At 39.4% G+C, this 20,056-nt stretch overlaps 1 protein-coding gene across 14 annotated transcripts in view; it reads right to left on the bottom strand.

Annotated features, from left to right (window-relative positions):
- Window positions 1-39: 39 nt before the first annotated feature.
- RYR3 (ryanodine receptor 3) overlaps window positions 40-20,056 on the bottom strand; it is a 293,341-nt gene continuing 273,324 nt past the window's right edge. For 12 of the 14 annotated variants that reach the window (XM_077926563.1, XM_077926598.1, XM_077926572.1 and 9 more), the window contains 16 exons: window positions 18,456-19,777; window positions 17,824-17,882; window positions 14,957-15,128; window positions 14,522-14,608; window positions 13,510-13,707; window positions 12,919-13,049; window positions 10,682-10,724; window positions 9,882-10,009; window positions 9,007-9,067; window positions 7,360-7,506; window positions 5,454-5,588; window positions 3,913-4,069; window positions 3,537-3,601; window positions 3,233-3,333; window positions 1,976-2,027; window positions 40-996 (listed from right to left, as the gene is read on the bottom strand). In XM_077926563.1, coding sequence (XP_077782689.1) covers window positions 901-996; window positions 1,976-2,027; window positions 3,233-3,333; window positions 3,537-3,601; window positions 3,913-4,069; window positions 5,454-5,588; window positions 7,360-7,506; window positions 9,007-9,067; window positions 9,882-10,009; window positions 10,682-10,724; window positions 12,919-13,049; window positions 13,510-13,707; window positions 14,522-14,608; window positions 14,957-15,128; window positions 17,824-17,882; window positions 18,456-19,777 — 2,954 coding nt within the window. In that variant the 3' untranslated portion in view covers window positions 40-900. Of the gene's footprint in view, window positions 997-1,975; window positions 2,047-3,232; window positions 3,334-3,536; window positions 3,602-3,912; window positions 4,070-5,453; window positions 5,589-7,359; window positions 7,507-9,006; window positions 9,068-9,881; window positions 10,010-10,681; window positions 10,725-12,918; window positions 13,050-13,509; window positions 13,708-14,521; window positions 14,609-14,956; window positions 15,129-17,823; window positions 17,883-18,455; window positions 19,778-20,056 lie in introns of those variants that run through there. The other 2 variants (XM_077926602.1, XM_077926619.1) reach the window with 2 other exon arrangements.

The raw sequence follows: 20,056 nt of genomic DNA, 5'->3' as shown, positions 1-20,056 counted from the left end.
TGGTGTGACTTTAGTTTGTTCATAAAAAAGTGACAAAAATTAAGATTGGTTTTGTAAATTCTTTATTGCAGTGGGCACGTTTTATTCAAAGTAAATATGCAAAAACATAGCAACTTAACTACTTAGTTGACCATAAAGCATTTTTATTTGACCTAAAATTTAATTGTGTAAGATCGTGAGACAGTATATTTTTTACCATCTGCATCTAAAACGCTGATATTGGAACAAATATATGACTCACCTTCAAGTTTTTCATACAGTAAGACAGGGAAGCAACACAACCAGTTAACAAAAATGTCAATCTAAAATGCCACCTAAAAAAAAACAAACTTTTGCATAGCTATGTTTGCAAATATTTAAGGCACTTTAATTAGGATTTTATAGACAGTAAGTTTTAAGCACTGAAGGATTCGAAACTTTCTTTCTGGATCTTCTCACAAGGAAGTGGCATGGGGGAGTCGGAAATAAAGCTGCTTGAAATATCGTTAGGATCCTAATATGAGCCAGTAATTGAGGCCTTGTCATCTGACATTCAAGTTCTTAGGTTGCAGATGTTGTGCATGTAACAAACAATGCTGTAGCCCTTTCAACTAAACTATTTTTATTACCTAAGGAGTTGGGTTAATAACAAATAATAACTTGTGAACTAGAATACTGTAATTTGAAAGTTTAATTATATTTCTTTGTACTTCTCCAGTAAGAAAGCTGAAATCCAGACAATATGAGGCCTGGTTCTGCCAGGTGCAAAAAGCCCAGCTGGATCTTTGTAAAATTAAATTAGTTTTGTTGTATCGAAAGATTAAACATACATAATACTTATATTACACCATGAAATGGTAAGACTTTGATTTTTGTCTAAATCTTGTAAGTTTGAGTGCAAGTTGTTTCTTGGTTGATATTTTATCCAAGTTGATCTTCATACTGTTTACGGAAGCAGTCTCCAGCTGGGAAAAAATCCCAGCATCTTTCTTGGTACATTTTCCATACATAGGACTCCTGAAAGTATGAGAAAGATCTTTTTTCAAAAGATTCACAGCAGAGAATGTCTGTCTCACTGAAACCACATATATAAGTCAACATCAGTTTAATTCGCATCTTTGTTAGTTATATTATAGCATCTGTTAAATCCTGTTTAATTTATTGGTGTATGTCAGCCTAGTCCAGTTGAGTGTCATTTATTTTGTAGCACACACATTCACTTGAATGCTGCATAAGTCCTGTAACTTTCATGTATGGGTTGCAATGTTTGAAAAGTGTGTCAAATGCTCATTTGACAGAGCAGTCTTTAAAAGCTTTTCTGAGGTAAGGGCTAAATCAATATCAAGGGGTTTTGCTCATAGGATTTGTATTAACAGAGCATGTGTGCATATTTAAACATGTAAAATTATTTGGGCAAGATTTCAAAGATATTAATTATGGAGTAAATCATTGAGTTAGCTGAAAATGAGAATCCCACAAATTTGCTTTTAAGCAAGTCCAAACCCTTCAATATTTGAAACGAGGTTTGGACACACACCCCCACAGCCAACCAAACCTTCTTTCCCAGCTGTCTCCTACCAAAATTTCAGGACAATGAAAGTCAAAATCTGTATCTCAGGGGAATCCCCAGGGAAATAGTTTCTATGTCCCTACTACAGGACCCCAATTCTAATCTCCCTCCCAGGATTGTTCAGTGACTGGTCCATCTTTTTTAAATTTACAAGCAGATATTTTTCTGCGTATCTAAGAAGCCCTCCAACCGCATGGATATCAGCACAGCCTGATTTTCTGCTTTAGTAATAGACATAACTCAAGTTCACTGTTAGGGGTAGTAATGAATGGTGTAATCAGGGTGCCAACTTGAATAAAATATTGGGAGGGGAGTAAGCCCCGCCCAGCATAATCACATGATGGTGCACACCCACACCATTTGAATGGTCCAGCCCCCTCAAATATTTTATGGGGGGCTTCGCTAGAAGTTGGCTCCTATGGTTACCTGTCCAGTGTGCTCGGTTTCATCCTTATTAATGAGATACATCAGGAAGAACCTGGAACGAGAATATCAAACTACATATTGTGTTTTAAACTGTAGTGTAATGCTTCTGTTTCTCATAAACAACAACAACAACAACAACACTGATTTCTATTTAGGGTGAAAGCAGTAGCAACACTATTTAATATATTTTTTCTGCTCTTTGTAAAAGTGCATAAATTATGCTGAATATTGTATATAGGTAAATATAAATGTGTGCCTGCCAGTTCACAATCCAAAAAATGTTGACAAATGTACCCAGAAACAGACACAAAAGGAGGGGGAAAATTGTGGGTAGAAAATGAAACATTTGTTGGATGTTTCTTTTTTTTAAAAAACCCACAAAAAACAAATTTGTTTCGCCCTCAGGGACTGTATTTCTCTTTCACAGACTAAATAACCAGAACATGGATACAGATTAGTATGAACTTATACATGGAGACTCTGGCTGTTGCCTCACCATGTGTTCTCCTTTCTGAAAACTGGCTCTTTACAGTGCTACTTTTCCTTTCGCAGATATTCTCTTTTGAATTACTGAAAATTCCATATCTAATTTTATGTAACTATATACATATGCCAATAAATTCTATTTGGAAATCCAAGGGAGGAACAGGCCTTGAATTAGAAACACAATCAAAACTTCCTTTGATGTATTCTCATTGAAGAAGCTTCTACTCCTAAAGAAGTTGATCTTGCTACTTTCTGCAATATTTTATTTCTGGTTATGACTAATCATTCAAAGCAGCTTATAATTTTTTAAAAATAAGATCAAATACAGATAGGATAAGCCTTGGCTATTCATTACTTCATATTCAACTTCTTACTAATGATTATGATGATGCAGAATTATGTCCACGGTACTTTACAAAGCAAGGCTTTGACAGATCCCTATCTCTAAAGGGGCTTTAGCAGCGAGATTTACCATGGAGAAAAGGTAAACAAAAAGCTCTAGCTGTTCACATAGTTTTCACCTGCACATGACTAATTTCCTGAGTCTTGGATCAGTAACCACAGTGCTGAGGAGACTGAATGAGTTTCAGAGATTAAGGTTGCAATCATATATGCACACACTTAGAATCTTGTACGCGCTTCAGCGGGAGGAAGCACCATTGAATTCAAAAAGGCTTCAGAGTAGACATGCAATGGGTTGCATAGTAAGGCTAGTGCTAAAAGTTCATTAGAGGTTTGTATTTAACAAAGAAAGAATGTGCCTATACTCACAGGTAGTTGGCCAAGTTGTGCTCTTGTAAAGTATGCATTTCAAATCCATGGGGGGTTGTGTCAAAATATTCATTACCAATTCCACAAATAAAACATTTGGTCTAGAAATAAAACAGAAGGTTAAGCCATGATGAATTAGCCTAGATTCCTATCAGTAATTGGGTATAATATCTTACTGAAATAAAATTTACAAAAATATGCTTGTAGACTTCATCACTTTGAGAGTTTCTTTTTTTAAACGATCAAATGGTTGTATACATTTTATGAAATAGAGAAATGAATAAATAAAAACATTTATCAATACCTCCATATCTTCTTTCACCTGCTCTTGCTGGTCTCTTAATTCACCAAAGGCATCAATAATCAGACCTATTATTGAATGGAATGGAAGTAGTGTATAGCAGCTCACATTTTTATAAAAAAGAACATTTGCAGCATTTATACCCTTTAATATTTTAGTGGTGGTGTTTAAAATACATGTCTTTCTTTTCAATTAACTAATTGTGTTTCTTAAAGGACTGTAAAGGAATAAATGCCCAGTGTGTCTGTCAATACATTTTGCATTTCTTTGTTTACACACTGGAAACAGGTTTGGACACTTTCCTTTTCTAAACTTACTCTTTAACTCTACATATATTGAATATATATAGCATGCCAATAGCATGCCACATTCAACATACCTTGAATGATGGCCAATAGGATGACAATGACAAAGAAGAAAAACGTGATATCAAAAACAATTCGATACATTTCATAAGGGTCTCCTGCAGGGTCTTCAATTTCATCTCCAATGCCTCCACCTGCTCTTACACCCACATACATGTGGAAGAGGTAACACTGGAAAAAAGAATTTGTTACATTTCACGACAGAGAATCCAACTGCTTTGAATTATAAGAGTAAAAAGTACAATTTTTAAACAGCTATTACATTTTATATCATGTTCTATAGCAGGCTTCCTCAGCCTCGGCCCTCCAAATGTTTTTTTGAGACTACAATTCCCAGCATCCCTGACCACTGGTCCTGCTAGCTAGGGATCATGGGAGTTGTAGGCCAGAAACATCTAGAGGGCCGAGGTTGAGGAAGCCTGTTCTCTAGCAAGTGGGGAAGCTTTTCAGCCCAGTGAGCCAGATCCTTACCTTCCCAACTCACTCATGGGCCAGCTTTGACACTCACCAGTCAATCATCTGACATAATGACTTCAGGTGATTTACAAGTCCCCATCACATTGGTTCCCAAACAAATGAAAAACACCTAATCATTAGGTCGTCTGCTTTGCCTACTCTTATGCTTGGGATTTAGGTAGCACTGAGTACAGGGCTGGCAAAGTTATTTCTCAGGTGCTTCCCAAATGCCCAACAATCACCTGGTTCTCAGCCCCACACCTGGTGTCATAAATGGTGTAAGGTATTGGGAGGGAGGAGAGAGACATGGGTTGTCCAAAATGACCGAGATTTCCCAAATATTTGGAACGAAATTAATTTGATGAAATCTAAAACACGTAATGTTTTTGCAAAGGACAAAATCCACTACCATGCTTTCGCACAGCATTCATTCATTTCAATTGGTCTTGCTAAGAAAAACTTCCTAGTAGATAATACCCCCCAAATCAGTTCTCATGTTCTCTGGTGGACAGTGAAGAGCATTTGGAATCCTTCATTCCTCCTCTTAGGAGTTTGTAAACTGACTCTTCTATAGGGACGGTCCAGCCTCTGAAAGACGGGCTCCAGAAGTCTCAAAGAAGACACCAAGTTAAAAATGTTGCAAAAATTGTGTATAATATGGCAATACAGCTGTGTTTAATTTTAAACAACAATAGTAAAGTGGCCTTGAAAATTATTTGAGCTGTACACACATTTTGGTATAATATCAAGAAACATCCAAACAAAACTTTCAAGTATATTGATTTCTCTTTAGGTTCTGAATATTAATCTCTATTCACTTTAAATTGGTCATTATAGGGCTATGGTTTTTATTATTAAAATGCCTGTATACATGATTTAAAATGACTGATTGGCTGATTAACATTCTACAGCCTTTTAAATATGTTTGTGAGAAGGGGGGTTAATTTGTTGTTTTTAACTATTTATTTGTGCTTTGCATTTTTAGCTTGTAAGCCACCCTGTGTTTTTTGATGTGTGTGTAAAAACATCCATATAGTACGTTTACCCACACAGTAACATTTCTGAGTTAAAAAAATTCCTGTGATGTCCTGGTACTTACAGTCATCATGTCATCACACTTCATGTCTGGCTCATCTTCATCTTCACTCTTGTTATAAAATTTGCGGAAGAAGTTGAATGCCACAACCGTGTAAAGGTATACCACTACAGCCAAGAGTCCAACAGTCAAAACAAGCTATCCAAAATAAAGTATCACATGAGGAAAAATAGCAATTAGGGATTAAAACCTCATTCACTAATATATATATATGAACTAAAATTCCTAGACAATTAAGTATTAAAAAATCATGGAGACGATCAGTGTCACACAAAAACAATTGTTGTGTCAACACAATAATTTCTGTTTCCTAGATGAAACAACCTCCCTTCTTTGCGTGTTGTTCTGCAGATTCCCCTGAAGCCCCAGAACCACTGAGGTGGGGGGAGAGGGAGGAGATAGTTGTGCTAGCAGAAGTCCTTGCACAGGCTTCTGCTAATGGGGTCACTTTGTTGAATTTGGCCTATGATGCCCTAAAAATGTGACAAGAGTATTATGAATGCTGTATTTCATGAAAAATATATTGAGACAAAGTTTGAGGGTACAGACTCTAGTATTGCTACAGCCATTCCTCAGCCAGTTTTTATATGTGGTTCAAATTGCTCCATGTATTGTGAAGTTGTGTACTTGTTTTTGTGGACTGAATCACCCCATCAGGCATTGTTTTTCATGACGATAGCCATAGAAAGAGATACTTGAGCACTACACTGTTTGCCCACCCCACCCCCCGCGATGTTTTCCAAACATTCCTATCAAATTCACATAAAAGCCCAGAAATTTGCCTTGAACAGAGAAAACACAGGCAGTTAGCACTCCCAGTGCCCAGGCAAGGCTGTCTTATCTGTGCTGCATTGCTTCTAATAGGATGCCTGTTTGAATGTGCTTCCCCAACTAGAAGGGAATCATAAGGATTCACCTTTTGAAAACACGACTGGAAGTGGATCTGGACAAATGTTAGCATGGAAGACACTAAATCAAGTGAAAGGAATGTGGAATAGTGCTTGTTTTAAAAAGCAGAAAAGGTTCACATATTGTACAGAGAAAACTGCCTGTTCCCCTGGAAACAGCATTAATCTATTGACATCTGTTTTTATATTTCGTGTGTGCACGCAATCATACATAATCTCTCTCACACAATTATGAAAAAGAAAATTGTTCAACCTAACATACCATACCACCATTCTAAAATTAAGATATAAAACATGACATGTAGCCATGCATGATGAATCTGTCGTTCGACTGTAGAATGTAAATATCTGAATCCTCCCTCTGGGATGGGGGAAGAACTCTTCAAGCATATTCAAAGGCAGCATATTATTATTATTATTATTATTATTATTATTATTATTATTATTATTAATTTATACCCCGCCCATCTAGCTGGGTTTCCCCAGCCACTCCAGCATGTAAGAGGTGGCTAAGCCATAACATTCTCTCCGGCCTTCTAGATTTTTTCTTTTTACAGGGAGTTTTTTAAAAATAGAGGGAATCATTCAAATTGTTGATTGGTTTGCCTCCTCTGCAGTCTGAATGGTAAAATACACTCGGAGATGCATCCCATGAGGTTGTTAATTATGTGTAACATTCCTCAAACTTGACCGTTGTGCACTTCTACATTATTCGCAGCAACTCTGTTTTTAATTATGTATTTGAAGACAATACTAATGTTTTCAGTTGTTCCATATACTAATTGTATTCCAGCATTAGTATTATTTCTCAGTAGAGGAGGGATGGGGAACCTTTGGCCCTCCAGACGTTGCTTAATTAACAGTTTCCATTGGCTTAGCCAACAGGGCTAATGACAAGGAGGGTGGAAGTTGCAGTTCAGCATCGTCTGGTGGGCCAGAGGTTCCCCACCCCAGCAGGAGAGTAATTCATTTTAAAAGAAATTATGTTGCCAGTAACTCACCTGTTTGCCGTTGTGGGTTACAGAAGACAGGATGGTACGCAAAGTCTTAAAACCCATAGCAATATCGAGAAGGTGGGCAGCAAAGAAGAAGTTGTTGTAATGACCAAGAATTGACATGGTTGTGTACCAAGCTAAGTACAAGAAGGACTAAAGAAAATGTTAAATGTCAGCAACTGCTGCTACTCTCACTTTTCAAGTATTGTTCTTTATTATTATTATTAAAATTATTTATAAAATGCTTTTCTAACATGGCAGTCAGTTCTATACAAGAGCTACACACAAAGATACTACACAAGGGGCTAAAAGCTTGTCTGAAGAAGAATCCTAATTCTCCCTGGGTAAATTATTTTAAGCTGCTTGTGGCTCCCAGTTCTAGGAGGCCTGAGCGCTACATCCATAATTTGATTTTTAGTATCCTAATTAGGTTGGGTCAAGAGATGCAGTAGCAGAATACATTCTACCAGTGGCACTTTTTGTATGAACTGCTGAGAAAAAGCAAACATGGTTCAAGAGATTGTGTGCAACACCTTGCACATGCAGAAGCACAACTCTGAATTTTAGTTCAGTTTTCTCATGTAGGGATCTAAGAAATCAGAAAATGTCATTTTGCATGCTGAAGGACGTGGCTCTAACCCAATCTGGATCCAACCCAATACTTTAAATATCTTTATTACATTCCTTCCACAAACCCACCATTATTAATCAGTTCCATAGTAAGTAAATTCTTATGAGATCCTCAGATCTCATGTGTTTCAGTTGCTGCTTCCTTGAATGGTGACAACCTAACTGACACCTCAGGATGAGAACAATCAAACCATGAAAACAAAATGGCAGAAGTTCTTGGTTTAAAGTAAACACAGAGTGAATAATTTTAAAGTTAATATAGGGCTGCTTAACAACCAAATGATTCCAAAGTAAAAAACAAAAGGTCAAGAAAATGCACCAGACAATACATTCTATTTAAAGAATGTATCTGCTCAACAGAAAAATTACATGAAACAAATTTGCAAAAAAGCTGAAACAGATTGTTCATTAGTAACGTTGCCTTTAAACGTCATGACTTAATATTGCTCCAATAAATACCGCTGTCAGTAGTAATACAGTGGTACCTCGGTTTTCAAACGTAATCCATTCTGGAAGACCGTTCGACTTCCGAAACGTTTGAGATAATGTTCTCACTGCCAAATCCAAAGTCTCCACTTTGTCCTTTTAGTCCTTGAAGGTTTCCACTTCCTTTTGATACAGTTGAGCATCTTTTCCTCCTTAATTCCTTCAAAGCAAGCTTCTGTGTCTGTCCCTGGCTGACTGCCCTGCTAACTGCTGCTTCACGACTGCCGCTGGATGAAGCTCCTTCGCAGCCTCCTTTTCTATCGCTATTCTCTCCCTTTGCATGATTTCTACAAAGGCTTCCTATATGCTGATGATAACCAACTGAACCATTCTATCCCAGACCTCTCCACCTTATGTCTAATCCATCATCTACACCTGATACATCCACTTGGATGGCTCATCACTGTCTCTAATTCAAATGGCAAGGAAGGACACAACGAGTGCAAGGTTTGTTCCCCATCTAGTCCATCCCTATGTAAACCAACAATGAGAATAATGAAGCAGAAGAATTTTTCCACATTCATACAGTATACTTACATTATCAGTGAAAACTACACCAAGCTTCCAGATATGGTATTTGGCATCAATAGAACTTAACCTAATAGATAAATAATATTAAATTAATTAGTGGTATAATCATTATTTTATCAACATACACATTTCTCTCACATTGATTGTTTTAGGGGGGTTTTCAGCAGCAATATGCGCTGAAATATTCTAGGGAATTTATGGAAGTGTATTGGGGATAAAAAAATTTACAGCTCCAAACATGATCCAACTTTATCACCTACTTTTAAGTATTTAAAATAGGATGCAATACTACTGATCTACTACAATGTCATGAAACAGTGAGGCTGTTGTTCTGAGCTAGCCCACAACACTGAAAGGTAAGTCAGCATTTATATACAGAAAACGAGTCAGTGTAGCTAAATATGATGTTGGTTCATCAGCACATAATTTCCTCAAGCAGACATGACTCACCTGTGCAACATCCCAACAGCATTTTAACTACTACAGGACCATTTCAAATAAGGGAGTCCGCACCCCCTTTATGGCACTGTAGTTTTAAATAACAGAATTGCTATTGGCAGGCTGTCTTGCTAAAAAACTAGATGGAGTGTCGCCACAAGCCATTCTGCACTACCACAATTTCATGTCATACACCCATCCACATCTGATTAGGGTGTCAAGATTTCTTTAGCTGATGAAAAATCTCTTGATTTTGTTGTTGTAGCCTTTTAAAATAGGCAATTAAACAGTTCCAACTATGTTCATCACGCTGATTTGCTTTATCTAGCTCCATCACATGCCTGGCCAAACATTATAAATAAATAAAGTAGCTTTTGAAAAGGACTTCTGAATTTGCTTTGCCTCTAATCTACTATGGCTTTAATTTAAAGATCCCACCGTACCACAAAACAAGGGATGCCTCCTCTAGTTCAGTATGTTCCACTGGGCTGAAATCCAGAGCATTTTTGTCCAGACCCAGGAGTTCTGCAATGCGTTCTGCTCCATATAAATCACCATACTTGTTGATTACCTTCGAGGGAAAAGATACGAGGTATCATCAGCTTTAATTCAATCAGTATTTGTCGGGAGTTTTAACAACTTAGGTTGATACTCTTAAAACAATGACAGCTGGCAGGAGGAGTGGAGGCATTTAAAAAATAGATGCATAAAAAGTAATCAGAAAACATTTTTATTATGTAAATTAATTAAATGCGAGTTATTTTCTCTTCTAGGGTTATACATGCCTGACAAAGCAATACTTGAAAATAACAGCTGAAAATATCACTAATATATCATCATAGATGGCTATTCCTAATGTGACTTAAGGGACATTCCCTCCATATCACTGAGGGGAGCAGATTGAGGAGACAAAGATGTCCGCAAATGAGACATGAAGGTTGGCAACATCAGCCCTGCCATGTTGCGGATGACTGTTGCAGTGCCTGGAGACAGTCAGGTCATATATCTACAACAAGGACAGGGAGGGGGGCACTGCTGGGAGGAGCACAGAGAGAAGAAATGCCACAGTATACCTGGAGCACAAGCTCACTTCATTGTTGCTAATATTCTGTAATAAAACTGTGGCCTTTTATTCCCAATTTATGCTTATTCCTTACACATAATGCAACAACGAACATGCTTAATTTGACATATCTGGTTATTTTTAATAGCATGACTCTTGACATATATTTAAAGAACATACCTTTCGTTTTACAAACTTGTCCCAATAATTGTTAGGAAAATATCTGCATAGATACATAAATAAGAATTTCAAATTAGTTAACAAAAAACAAAAAAGGACTTTAATTACAATTATATTTTATTGCTATAGGTTGAGTTAGGAAGATAGCATTACTTGCTGATCTACTGGTAGATATTGCCTCATAGTGATTGCCCCCCCCCCCAGTGATTGCCTATAATTTGTAAATTTCTGTTCAGTAAGTGATACTGGTGATCCATAATTACGGATTTTACAGATTTTCTCCAGCTCCTGCCAGGTGTGAAAGAAAATGATGTAGCTCCTTTCTGCAGCGAACATATTAACCTTTTAAAGCATTCTTTTCTTTACATTTGTCTAGATTTTATTTTTATCACAGGTTCATTTCCAAGTACAAAATAGATGTCTGAAAGAAAATACAACTAAAAATACCATTTTAGTTAAGTTTTTCCTAAACATGATACTAGCAACTGTATTTATCAGTCACCACCTCCAACAATGTGAGGGACGCGGGTGGCGCTGTGGGTTAAACCACAGAGCCTAGGGCTTGCCAATCAGAAAGTCGGCGGTTCGAATCCCTGCGACGGGGTGAGCTCCCATTGCTCGGTCCCTGCTCCTGCCAATCTAGCAGTTCGAAAGCACATCAAAGTGCAAGTAGATAAATAGGTACCACTCCGGCGGGAAGGTAAACAGCGTTTCCGTGCGCTGCTTTGGTTTGCCCGAAGCGGCTTAGTCATGCTGGCCACATGACCCGGAAGCTGTACGCCGGCTCCCTCAGCCAGTAAAGCAAGATGAGTGCCTTAACCCCAGAGTCGTCCGTGACTGGACCTAATGGTCAGGGGGTACCTTTACTTTTACCTCCAACAACAACAACAAAGGTTTAGGTTTTGTTGGTATGAGATTGGTCAGTGATGCATCTGGTAGCACTTATGGAAGTAGAAAGATACAGCAGCAATGATGGCAGAAGCAGAATCAATGGAAGCAGAAAAGCTGACAGCACTGAGAATGTCAGGATTCCTCTCTTACTAACACTGTTTGTTATAACATCTGTAGAACTTTGGCAATTTGGCAATATGTTGATTGTGTAGGAAGTGCACATGATGTGGTTTCTTCTCACAGCAGCATCACTGGAGTCAGTAGCATTGATATTGTGAGAGTGTCTGGAGGCAGTTGGAGGATGGTGGCAGTCAACAGATTGAGGTTGAATCCCGACAAGACAAAAGTTCTGTTTTGGGGGGATGGGGTGGGCAGGTGTGGGAGATTCCTTGGTCTGGAATGGGGGTAACTTTGCCCTAAAGGACCAGGTGTAACGTCTTGGAGTCATTTTGGACTCACAGCTGTCCATGGAGGCACAGGTCAATTCAGTGTCCAGGGCAGCTGTCTATCAGCTCCACCTGGTGTGATGGTTGAGACCCTCCTGCTTTCCTGTGCACTGTCTTGCCAGAGTGGGACATGCTCTGGTTATCTCCTGCTTGGACTACTGCAATGCGCTCTACATGGTGCTACCTTTGAAGGTGACTCGGAAACAACTAATCCAGAATGTGGCTGCTGGGCTGATGACCAAGAGCAACTGCAGGGACCACATAACGCCGTCCCTAAAAAGATTTACAGTATGCTTCCGAGCACAATTCAAAGTGTTGGTGCTGACCTTTAAAGCCCTAAACAGCCTCGACCCTGTATACCTGAAGAAGCATCTCCACCCCCATCATTTAGCCCCACTGCTAAACTCCACCCCACTGAGGTCCAGCGCTGAGGGCCTTCTGGTGGTTCCCTCACTGCGAGAAGCAAAGCTACAGGGAACCAGGCAGAGGGCCTTTTCAGTAGTGGCGCCCACCATGTGGAACACCCTCCCGTCAAGGAAATAATCAACTGCACAACTTTCTGAAGATATCTGAAAGCAGCCCTGTATCGGGAAGTTTTCTGTGTCTGACATTTGCTGTGTTTGTATTATGTTGAATGCCATCTAGAGCGGCTGAGGCAACGATGATGATGATGATGATATGGGAAGTAATGTCACCCTTCTTTCCTATGTAGCCTCCCCATTGCATATATTATCAGAGTAGCATGGGAAGCAGGCATGGTGAAAAGAAACCATAGTGCCGAAGTAAAACAGGAATGTGACCTAACTGCAAAAACTACAAGCAGCTTGTGTTGGCCTTCTTTAGCTGAACTTCTTTAGCTGATCAAGAAGCAGGAACAAGGTTGTACTCCATGTTACTTACGGCGTATTTATGACGAGGCGATCCCACTGTCCTTTAATGTCATCTTCAGAGGGTTGTTCGGTAATATATAGACCATCAAATTCCAGCTTCCTTGCAATGTCCTTCTCCCGTTTGAATACAACCAGAGGAACCTATTGCAAAAATAATTATTTGGAAGCTCCAAAGGAAGCTGAATGTTTAGAAATGTCTTGAAAATAGTTTGGAATATTGCATTTTACAGTGTTCCTGAACTGTACAATTGGAAACTATCTTCTTTTTTTTACTGATTATGGGAATTGTGAAGAATGTGTGTGTGTGTGTGTGTGTGTGTGTGTGTGTGTGTGCGCGCGCCTTGTTGTAGGATCCAGAGAACAATCAGTAAATGGAGCTGAGATCTATCAAATGTATAGATCATACACGGGGCCCAAAGGAGCTAAGAACACAAAAATACTTAATAAAATAACAATAATAAGGTATCATTGGAGTATGTAAATTAAAACAAAAAAGCATTCAGTAGAATCAATAAGAGAATGGCAATTGGAAATGAGCAATGGAAAAAACGGAATATGAAGAGGCTTTTATTACTGGATAATTTAGGGTGAAATTACTAACCTTTAAACAATAGTATCCAATAACACATACAAAAGAGATGATTGTATGGATAACAGCTAGGGCCCTAAGGGTTGGTGCCATGTAGCCTGTACTCTCTTGTAAAACAAAGAAGACTACTCCATCTTCATCTTCCTCCTCCTCTAAAGAATGCCACAGATCTGAATCTTCTTCCATTTCTTCAAATGGCTCTTCTGTCACCTGAAATCGATACACAAACAAGGAGTGCAGGTATACACAATATATATAGATATATATTTTAAAAGGACACATGGTAGAATTTTTCCCCATATTTTTTATTAAAGTTGTTGTCTAATATTTTGAATTATAGTGACGTTATCACGTTGCAGTTTGCTTGGCCACAGCTCCTGCACAAGATTTCTCAGGCCCACTGAAATGTGATTTTTCCATGCACATTTCTTCAACCACCCAGGGGAAATGTTGTGTAGCCGCAGCTGAATCAGGAAAACATGTTTAGAGCAGAGGTACTATATAAGCAATGACGTTTTACTCAGAGTAAATCCATTAAAATTAATCAACATGACTAAGTTAGGGCCATTAATTTCAGTGGGTATACTCTGAGTAATGCTTAGTTGAATAACACCTCATGTATTGAGGGGGTGGAGAAAGAGAATTTAAGTTCATCACCATCATAATTTATTATTTGTACCCCGCCCAGCCACTCTGGGCGGCTTCCAACAGATTAAACACAGAATAAAACATCTCTGTATGTTAAACACTGCCATATAATATGCTGATGCTGGTGTAGTGTTGTGCAGTGGTTAAGAAACTGATCTATGACTCTCAAGTCCCCAATTCAAATTCATCTCTTCCATGAAATCAAATAATAATAATTTCATCCTTAATTGGATTAATACATTTTATACTGACAGCATTTATTTGATGATTAGTTGAGTCTGCTTACTTTAATAGTAGTCTAAATTTTCACCACAGCATAGCAAATGTCACTGTGGAAAATAAAGGCATCTTGCCAGAACTGATACAATTAAATTACCTTGTAGAAAAGCAGGATAAAGTTGATGGCGAATGCAACAAAAAGTGCAAGAAATCTTAAATTGTAGAAATTTCGGGCCAAAAAGTGCTGAAAATGCAAAGAATGTTATTAGTTCATAAAACAAGAATCAGAACTGAAAAGGAAGAAAGCAAATTAATAAAGGAGATCCAAAAAAAATGCTTTACATCATCATTATATATCAATTATGTTCCTTTTCATACTTTCTTTTCCAAGTGTTGTCTCTTTATTAAAAACCTTCATAATGCACCAACATATCTTACTTATCCTCCCAAGTTGTGAAAAATGCTGTAATATAATATAATATAATATAATATAATATAATATAATATAATATAATATAATATAATATAATATAATATAATGCTATTTTCTAATATAATCATTGGCCAAAAGTAAGAAAGAAAGTCAACATACCAGCATTTTTGTCTGATAAACTTCCAATACTTTAAAAAAGTTGGCCATAACTGCATCAGGTTTCTCAATTTTTTGCCCACGCCTTCGTTTCCGTTTTCTAGGTTCTTCTAGTTCCATATGTTCAGAATACATATCATCCTTTATTTTATCTTGTTTCTCACCATCCTCCATGCTATAGAATATGAGAACAATTATTAACGAACAGGCACGTTTTCTGCACTGCTCACAAATAAGAACCTGACAATTAATTCTGGTCCAACTGGCAAATGAGTTTCAATGTAAGATGACACACACTGGGGCAAAATATCCTAAATGCACTTTAACATATAGTGAACAAACCACCACTTCCCAAAATATATAACAGATACAGTACATGTTATGGAGACAATGGATAGAGAAATGCTTTTCTCCATCACTCCTAGAACTCAGGGGTCATCCACTGAAATTCTTTCATGGGAGATTCAGGACAGACAAGGAAAAAACCACTATTTCACACCATGTATTTTTAATTTAAGGAATTTGCTACAACCGTGTTAGTACTTAGATGGCTTTCAAAGGTCAATAATTGGTAATGGTTGCCATTTTATTCTCTGTACAACAGAGAATAATAATCAAATATTTGCTTGTTTGGAGGTTCTAGCAGGGGAGCACAGCTATCGTATACCCTTGACCGAAGAACGGTACACTCCTTCTATCTGGGATGGTCGTCCTCTTCCACCGAGCGCACAGCTTCGGGAGGGGCGCACATGGAGTGGTGAGGGAGGAAGGGGATACCCGCCTAGCCAGCCAGATCAGCCGAATCAACCCTGGTGATCAATGGGGTGACAGATGTCGCAGCCAGATCACCCTCACATTATGTTATATTGTATTATCTATACAAATTGATTTTCTCTGGAGTTAAAGATCTGACTGGGACAAACCTTGTTATGCTGAGCTCGTATTTTGCACAATTTGTAAACGGTGTTTGTTTGATAATGTGTGGTTTGCTATGCATAATAAAGAATTGACTTTTAAAATCAGATATTGGCCTTTTAGGTAAAGGTACGCCTGACCATTAGGGTCCAGTCACAGACGACTCTGGGGTTGCGTGCTCATCTCACTCTATAGGCCGAGGGAGCCGGCGTTTGTCCGCAGACAGCTTCCGGGTCATGTGGCCAGCATGAGTAAGCCGCTTCTGGTGAACCAGAGCAGCGCACGGAAACGCCGTTTACCTTCCCGCCGGAGCAGTTCCTATTTATCTACTTTCACTTGACGTGCTCTCGAACTGCTAGGTTGGCAGGATCAGGGACAGAGCAGCAGGAGCTCACCCTGTTGCGGGGATTCGAACCGCCAACCTTCTGATTGGCAAGTCCTAGGCCTTTTAGTACACTGCTAAACCCTGTTATTGGCTCTGCAATTCTAGAAGTTACAGAAGAATAAGTTTATAAGGGGAAAATAAAACTGTGAGTGCAGCAAGAGGGGAAATTTCATTTTTATAGAACTGTGAAAACAAATAGTAACAATGAAAAGAGAGAGAGAGAGAGAATATATCAGTTTCTTTAACTTGGGTACAAACTGATCAGCTCTTATCACCTCCTTGCGTCTAAACATTGGCATTAATTACATGCAAGCATGGCACTGAAAGCTACAATAGTCAAGAGGATTCTAATGCTTCCTCCCTGATGTTTAACTTTAGGACTTTGGGGAGGCTTTTAAAACTAAACTGCTTTAACATACTGTTCAAGAACTGCTAGACACATCAATTCAAAGTGGAACTTGTGCTTGAGGTCTGCCTGAAGCTCATTCACCTCGGCACACACGAACATTAAAAAGTACATTTGTACCTACCTGAAAGGTAGTTTTCAGTTTCTTAGTGAAAGGTCAGCCAAATGGGTTGATGGCATCACCTAGTGGTCAAAAGGCAGGCAGGAACCTTTTGGGAGGTAGAACTCTGAGCATGCATCCAGTTTGCAGGCATACCAAGCCTGACAGACAGGAGTGCAAGGACAGAAGCAGTGGTGGAGCATATGCCCACGCTGCCCAGGACGGGCGCGCTCCCGAGGGGGGGGCGTGTCCTCCCAGCTGCAGGATAGCCGCTCGGATGCCCGGAGCAGCGTGCACCCCCTGCAGCCAGGGGCAGAGCGAGCCGCCCATGGCGGACATTTGGTGCACCGCCCGCCTGCAACTCCCAAGCCTCCCCCAAGCTGTCAAAACAAAGGGGAAGGGGGAAATGCCACCGGAAAAGCGGTGCCGCTCCCCCCTTACCCCAATGGCTGGGGTAGGCTTGGGAGTCGTGGGTGGTGCACCGAATGTCACCCCCCTCAGTGAGGGCACCCGGGGCGATCCGCCCCCTTCCTACGCCCCTGGGTATAAGTAAGAACCAAGCTGCCTCCCAATGTCAATGTGACTCTGTTAATAACAAGAATCCTACAGCCAAACCAGCTATGGAAAACTGCACTTCAGGTAGATACAATTATACCTTTCCCCATTTGCAGTGAAAGGCCGGCAAAGTAGGGTGTACAGCAGCCGAACTCTCTGGGGAGGGAGTGCAGCTGCCCACTGCCACATCCCACGATGCCCAGGCATCCAGGTGAAGGTACTGGGTGCTGCCCAAGCGGCTGTCCTGCAGATTTCCCGTAGAGGAGCACAAGATGAAAATGCAGCATTGGCTTCTGCAGCTCTTACGGAATAAGTCATGATGTGCTCAGGGAAAGGGAACTGCTGCACCTTGACCAAATGCAGGAGCAGAACTGCATGCTGGGAGTTTGACCTCCCAAATGCTGCCTGCTTTTGATCACTAGGTGGAGTCATCAATCAACTCTGCTGACCTTTCGCTGGAAATGGGAAAACAATCATTCCCAAGATCGTAAGCGCTAAAAATAACTTACTCAGCCTTCTCAGATTCTGTTCTTGTTTCCGATTCATCATCCTTTGCAATTTCAGGTGTCTGAAAAATGTTGAAAGTGCTTTGAATTTGGATATGATAGAGAATTAAGTATGCCCAATTTCAAAAGCTTAAAATAATGCTGTGAACTCAAAAAGTTTATAGTAAACTAGGATAAGGTAAAGATAAAAAGGTAAAGGACCCCTGGATGGTTAAGTCTAGTCAAAGGCGACTATGTGGTGCAGCACTCATCTCTGCTTTTAGGCCAAGGGAGCTGTCGTTTGTCCACTGACAGCTTTCCGGGCCATGTGGCCAGCAGGACTAAACAGCTTCTGGCGCAACAGAACACTGGGACGGAAGCCAGAGTGCAAGGAAACACCATTTACCTTCTCCTTTGTAGCAGTACCTATTTATCTACTCACACTGCTACACTTTCAAACTGCTAGGTTGGCAGGTAATCTAGGATACACTATGGGCATCAGGAGGACCCTACACTTCCGTCTGGAAAGCACCATGGGCTTGAAGAACTTTGAGTCTCTGTGGTTTAGCTTTCTGCAGAGAATAAAGTCTCTTCTCATAAGCAACCAGTTAGGAAGCATATTGAATAAAATAAGATATAATCCACTTATTGTTTACCTGGGCTTTTTTCTTCTTGCGAACTGCACTTTCCAAAGAAGGAGGGGTATCTGATCCAATGATATCAGCGATATCCCCTAGGCCAACAGCATGACCATGCTTTGATCCGCTCTCTTTCTTCGTATGAATGCCAAAAATATCTGACAAGATGTCAGTTTCTCCCTTCTCATTTTTAACAAACTGCACAATTTCAGCTGTAATGCCATGTTCTGTAACTTCAACTTTTTCTGCTTCAAGGATATCATCGTGAATTCCAAACTGCGTTGGGTCAGGCATGTCTCCTAAAATTTTAGTAACTCTAATGTTTTTGGCTCCTTCTATTAGGCCACCCCCAAACACAGTACTCCAGAGAATCTGAAAAATACTGCACAGTATAGTGAGAAACATTTGGAAGAATCCTACAAATAGCATCCAGAGAAAGGAAAAGGATACTTTAACCAATTCTTTTACAGTCATCTTTCTCACTTTTCTGTACTGTTTTCTTAAGTTTTTCAGTCTTATCATTTTAAAAACAGTGGCAGCATTTTTCTTTATTGCAACGCATGCCATAGCAAAAGCTGAAGCTGATTCCAGGGACTGCTCTCCTTTCTCATCTTCTCCAATTTCCCTCACATAGCAAGGCTCATCTTCCTCCTCCTCAGGTCTGTCAACTGTATCCGATTCAGATATCTGAGATGCCAACTGCATTTCAAAAATTGTGTCCTCGCAAAAGTTCACAAAAAGCTCCATCTTTTCTTGTTCCCCACCTTCATTTACAACATCGAAAATAAACTGCCTTTTTGATTCTTTCACTTGAGGCTTTTCCCACTGTGTCCTACTGGATTCACTGATCTCAAAATAAACCCGCTCTATCTTCTTGGCACCACCCATTATCTCAATGCGCCCAAGGTAAGGTTCAAAATAGTTAAGGACACATTCTGCTGGATCTAATAGAGTCTGAAGCCTCGAATCATTTGGCATGTGTTCTGATAGGTTTGTTAAGAGGACGGCCACATTAAATCCAATATCTTTCGCCGGCTCGTGAAATCTTTCAACAAAATCGGCATAGTTAAACATGTCGTTTTCATCTGTTTCCGCACAGGACAGCAGGAACTCAATCTCTGATTGTGTATATTGCTTTTGACCTTCCATGGCTTTCTGGAATTCCTTCTTGGAAATTATGCCTTTACTTTCTGGATCATACTCTTTGAAAGCTTCTGAGCTCGTTAGATCCTTCAACTTGAGAAACATGTCAAAGAACTTCAATATCATTTCTACATTGCTAGATGATTCAACCAGAGTGTCCACCATCTGTTTCCCGATAGTGCCATTTACAACATTACCTACATTGTGAGTTTAAAAATCGTTACTTAGTTTTTATAAAAACATACATTGAAAATATATTTCTTATACATCCTTAGAAATGTGGAGAAAGTGTTTTCATGCTTATTATAAGTTTGTTTTAAATGTACCCATGGTTGAGAACTACTGTTCAATATTATTGCACAACTAAATTTATGCCCATCTCTTATTTAGAATTATCTGTGGTGGTGGTCTATGGCTTTAGACAATAAAATTTCATTCATCCATCCAAATTACCAAGTAGAATTATTGTGATGGTC

This window comes from Podarcis muralis, chromosome 1 (genome assembly GCF_964188315.1).
Source record: "Podarcis muralis chromosome 1, rPodMur119.hap1.1, whole genome shotgun sequence".
In the NCBI taxonomy this organism is placed as follows: Eukaryota; Metazoa; Chordata; class Lepidosauria; order Squamata; family Lacertidae; genus Podarcis; species Podarcis muralis.
The sequence above is the reverse complement of the archived record's forward strand: the minus strand, read 5'-3'. Positions and strand labels throughout refer to the sequence as shown.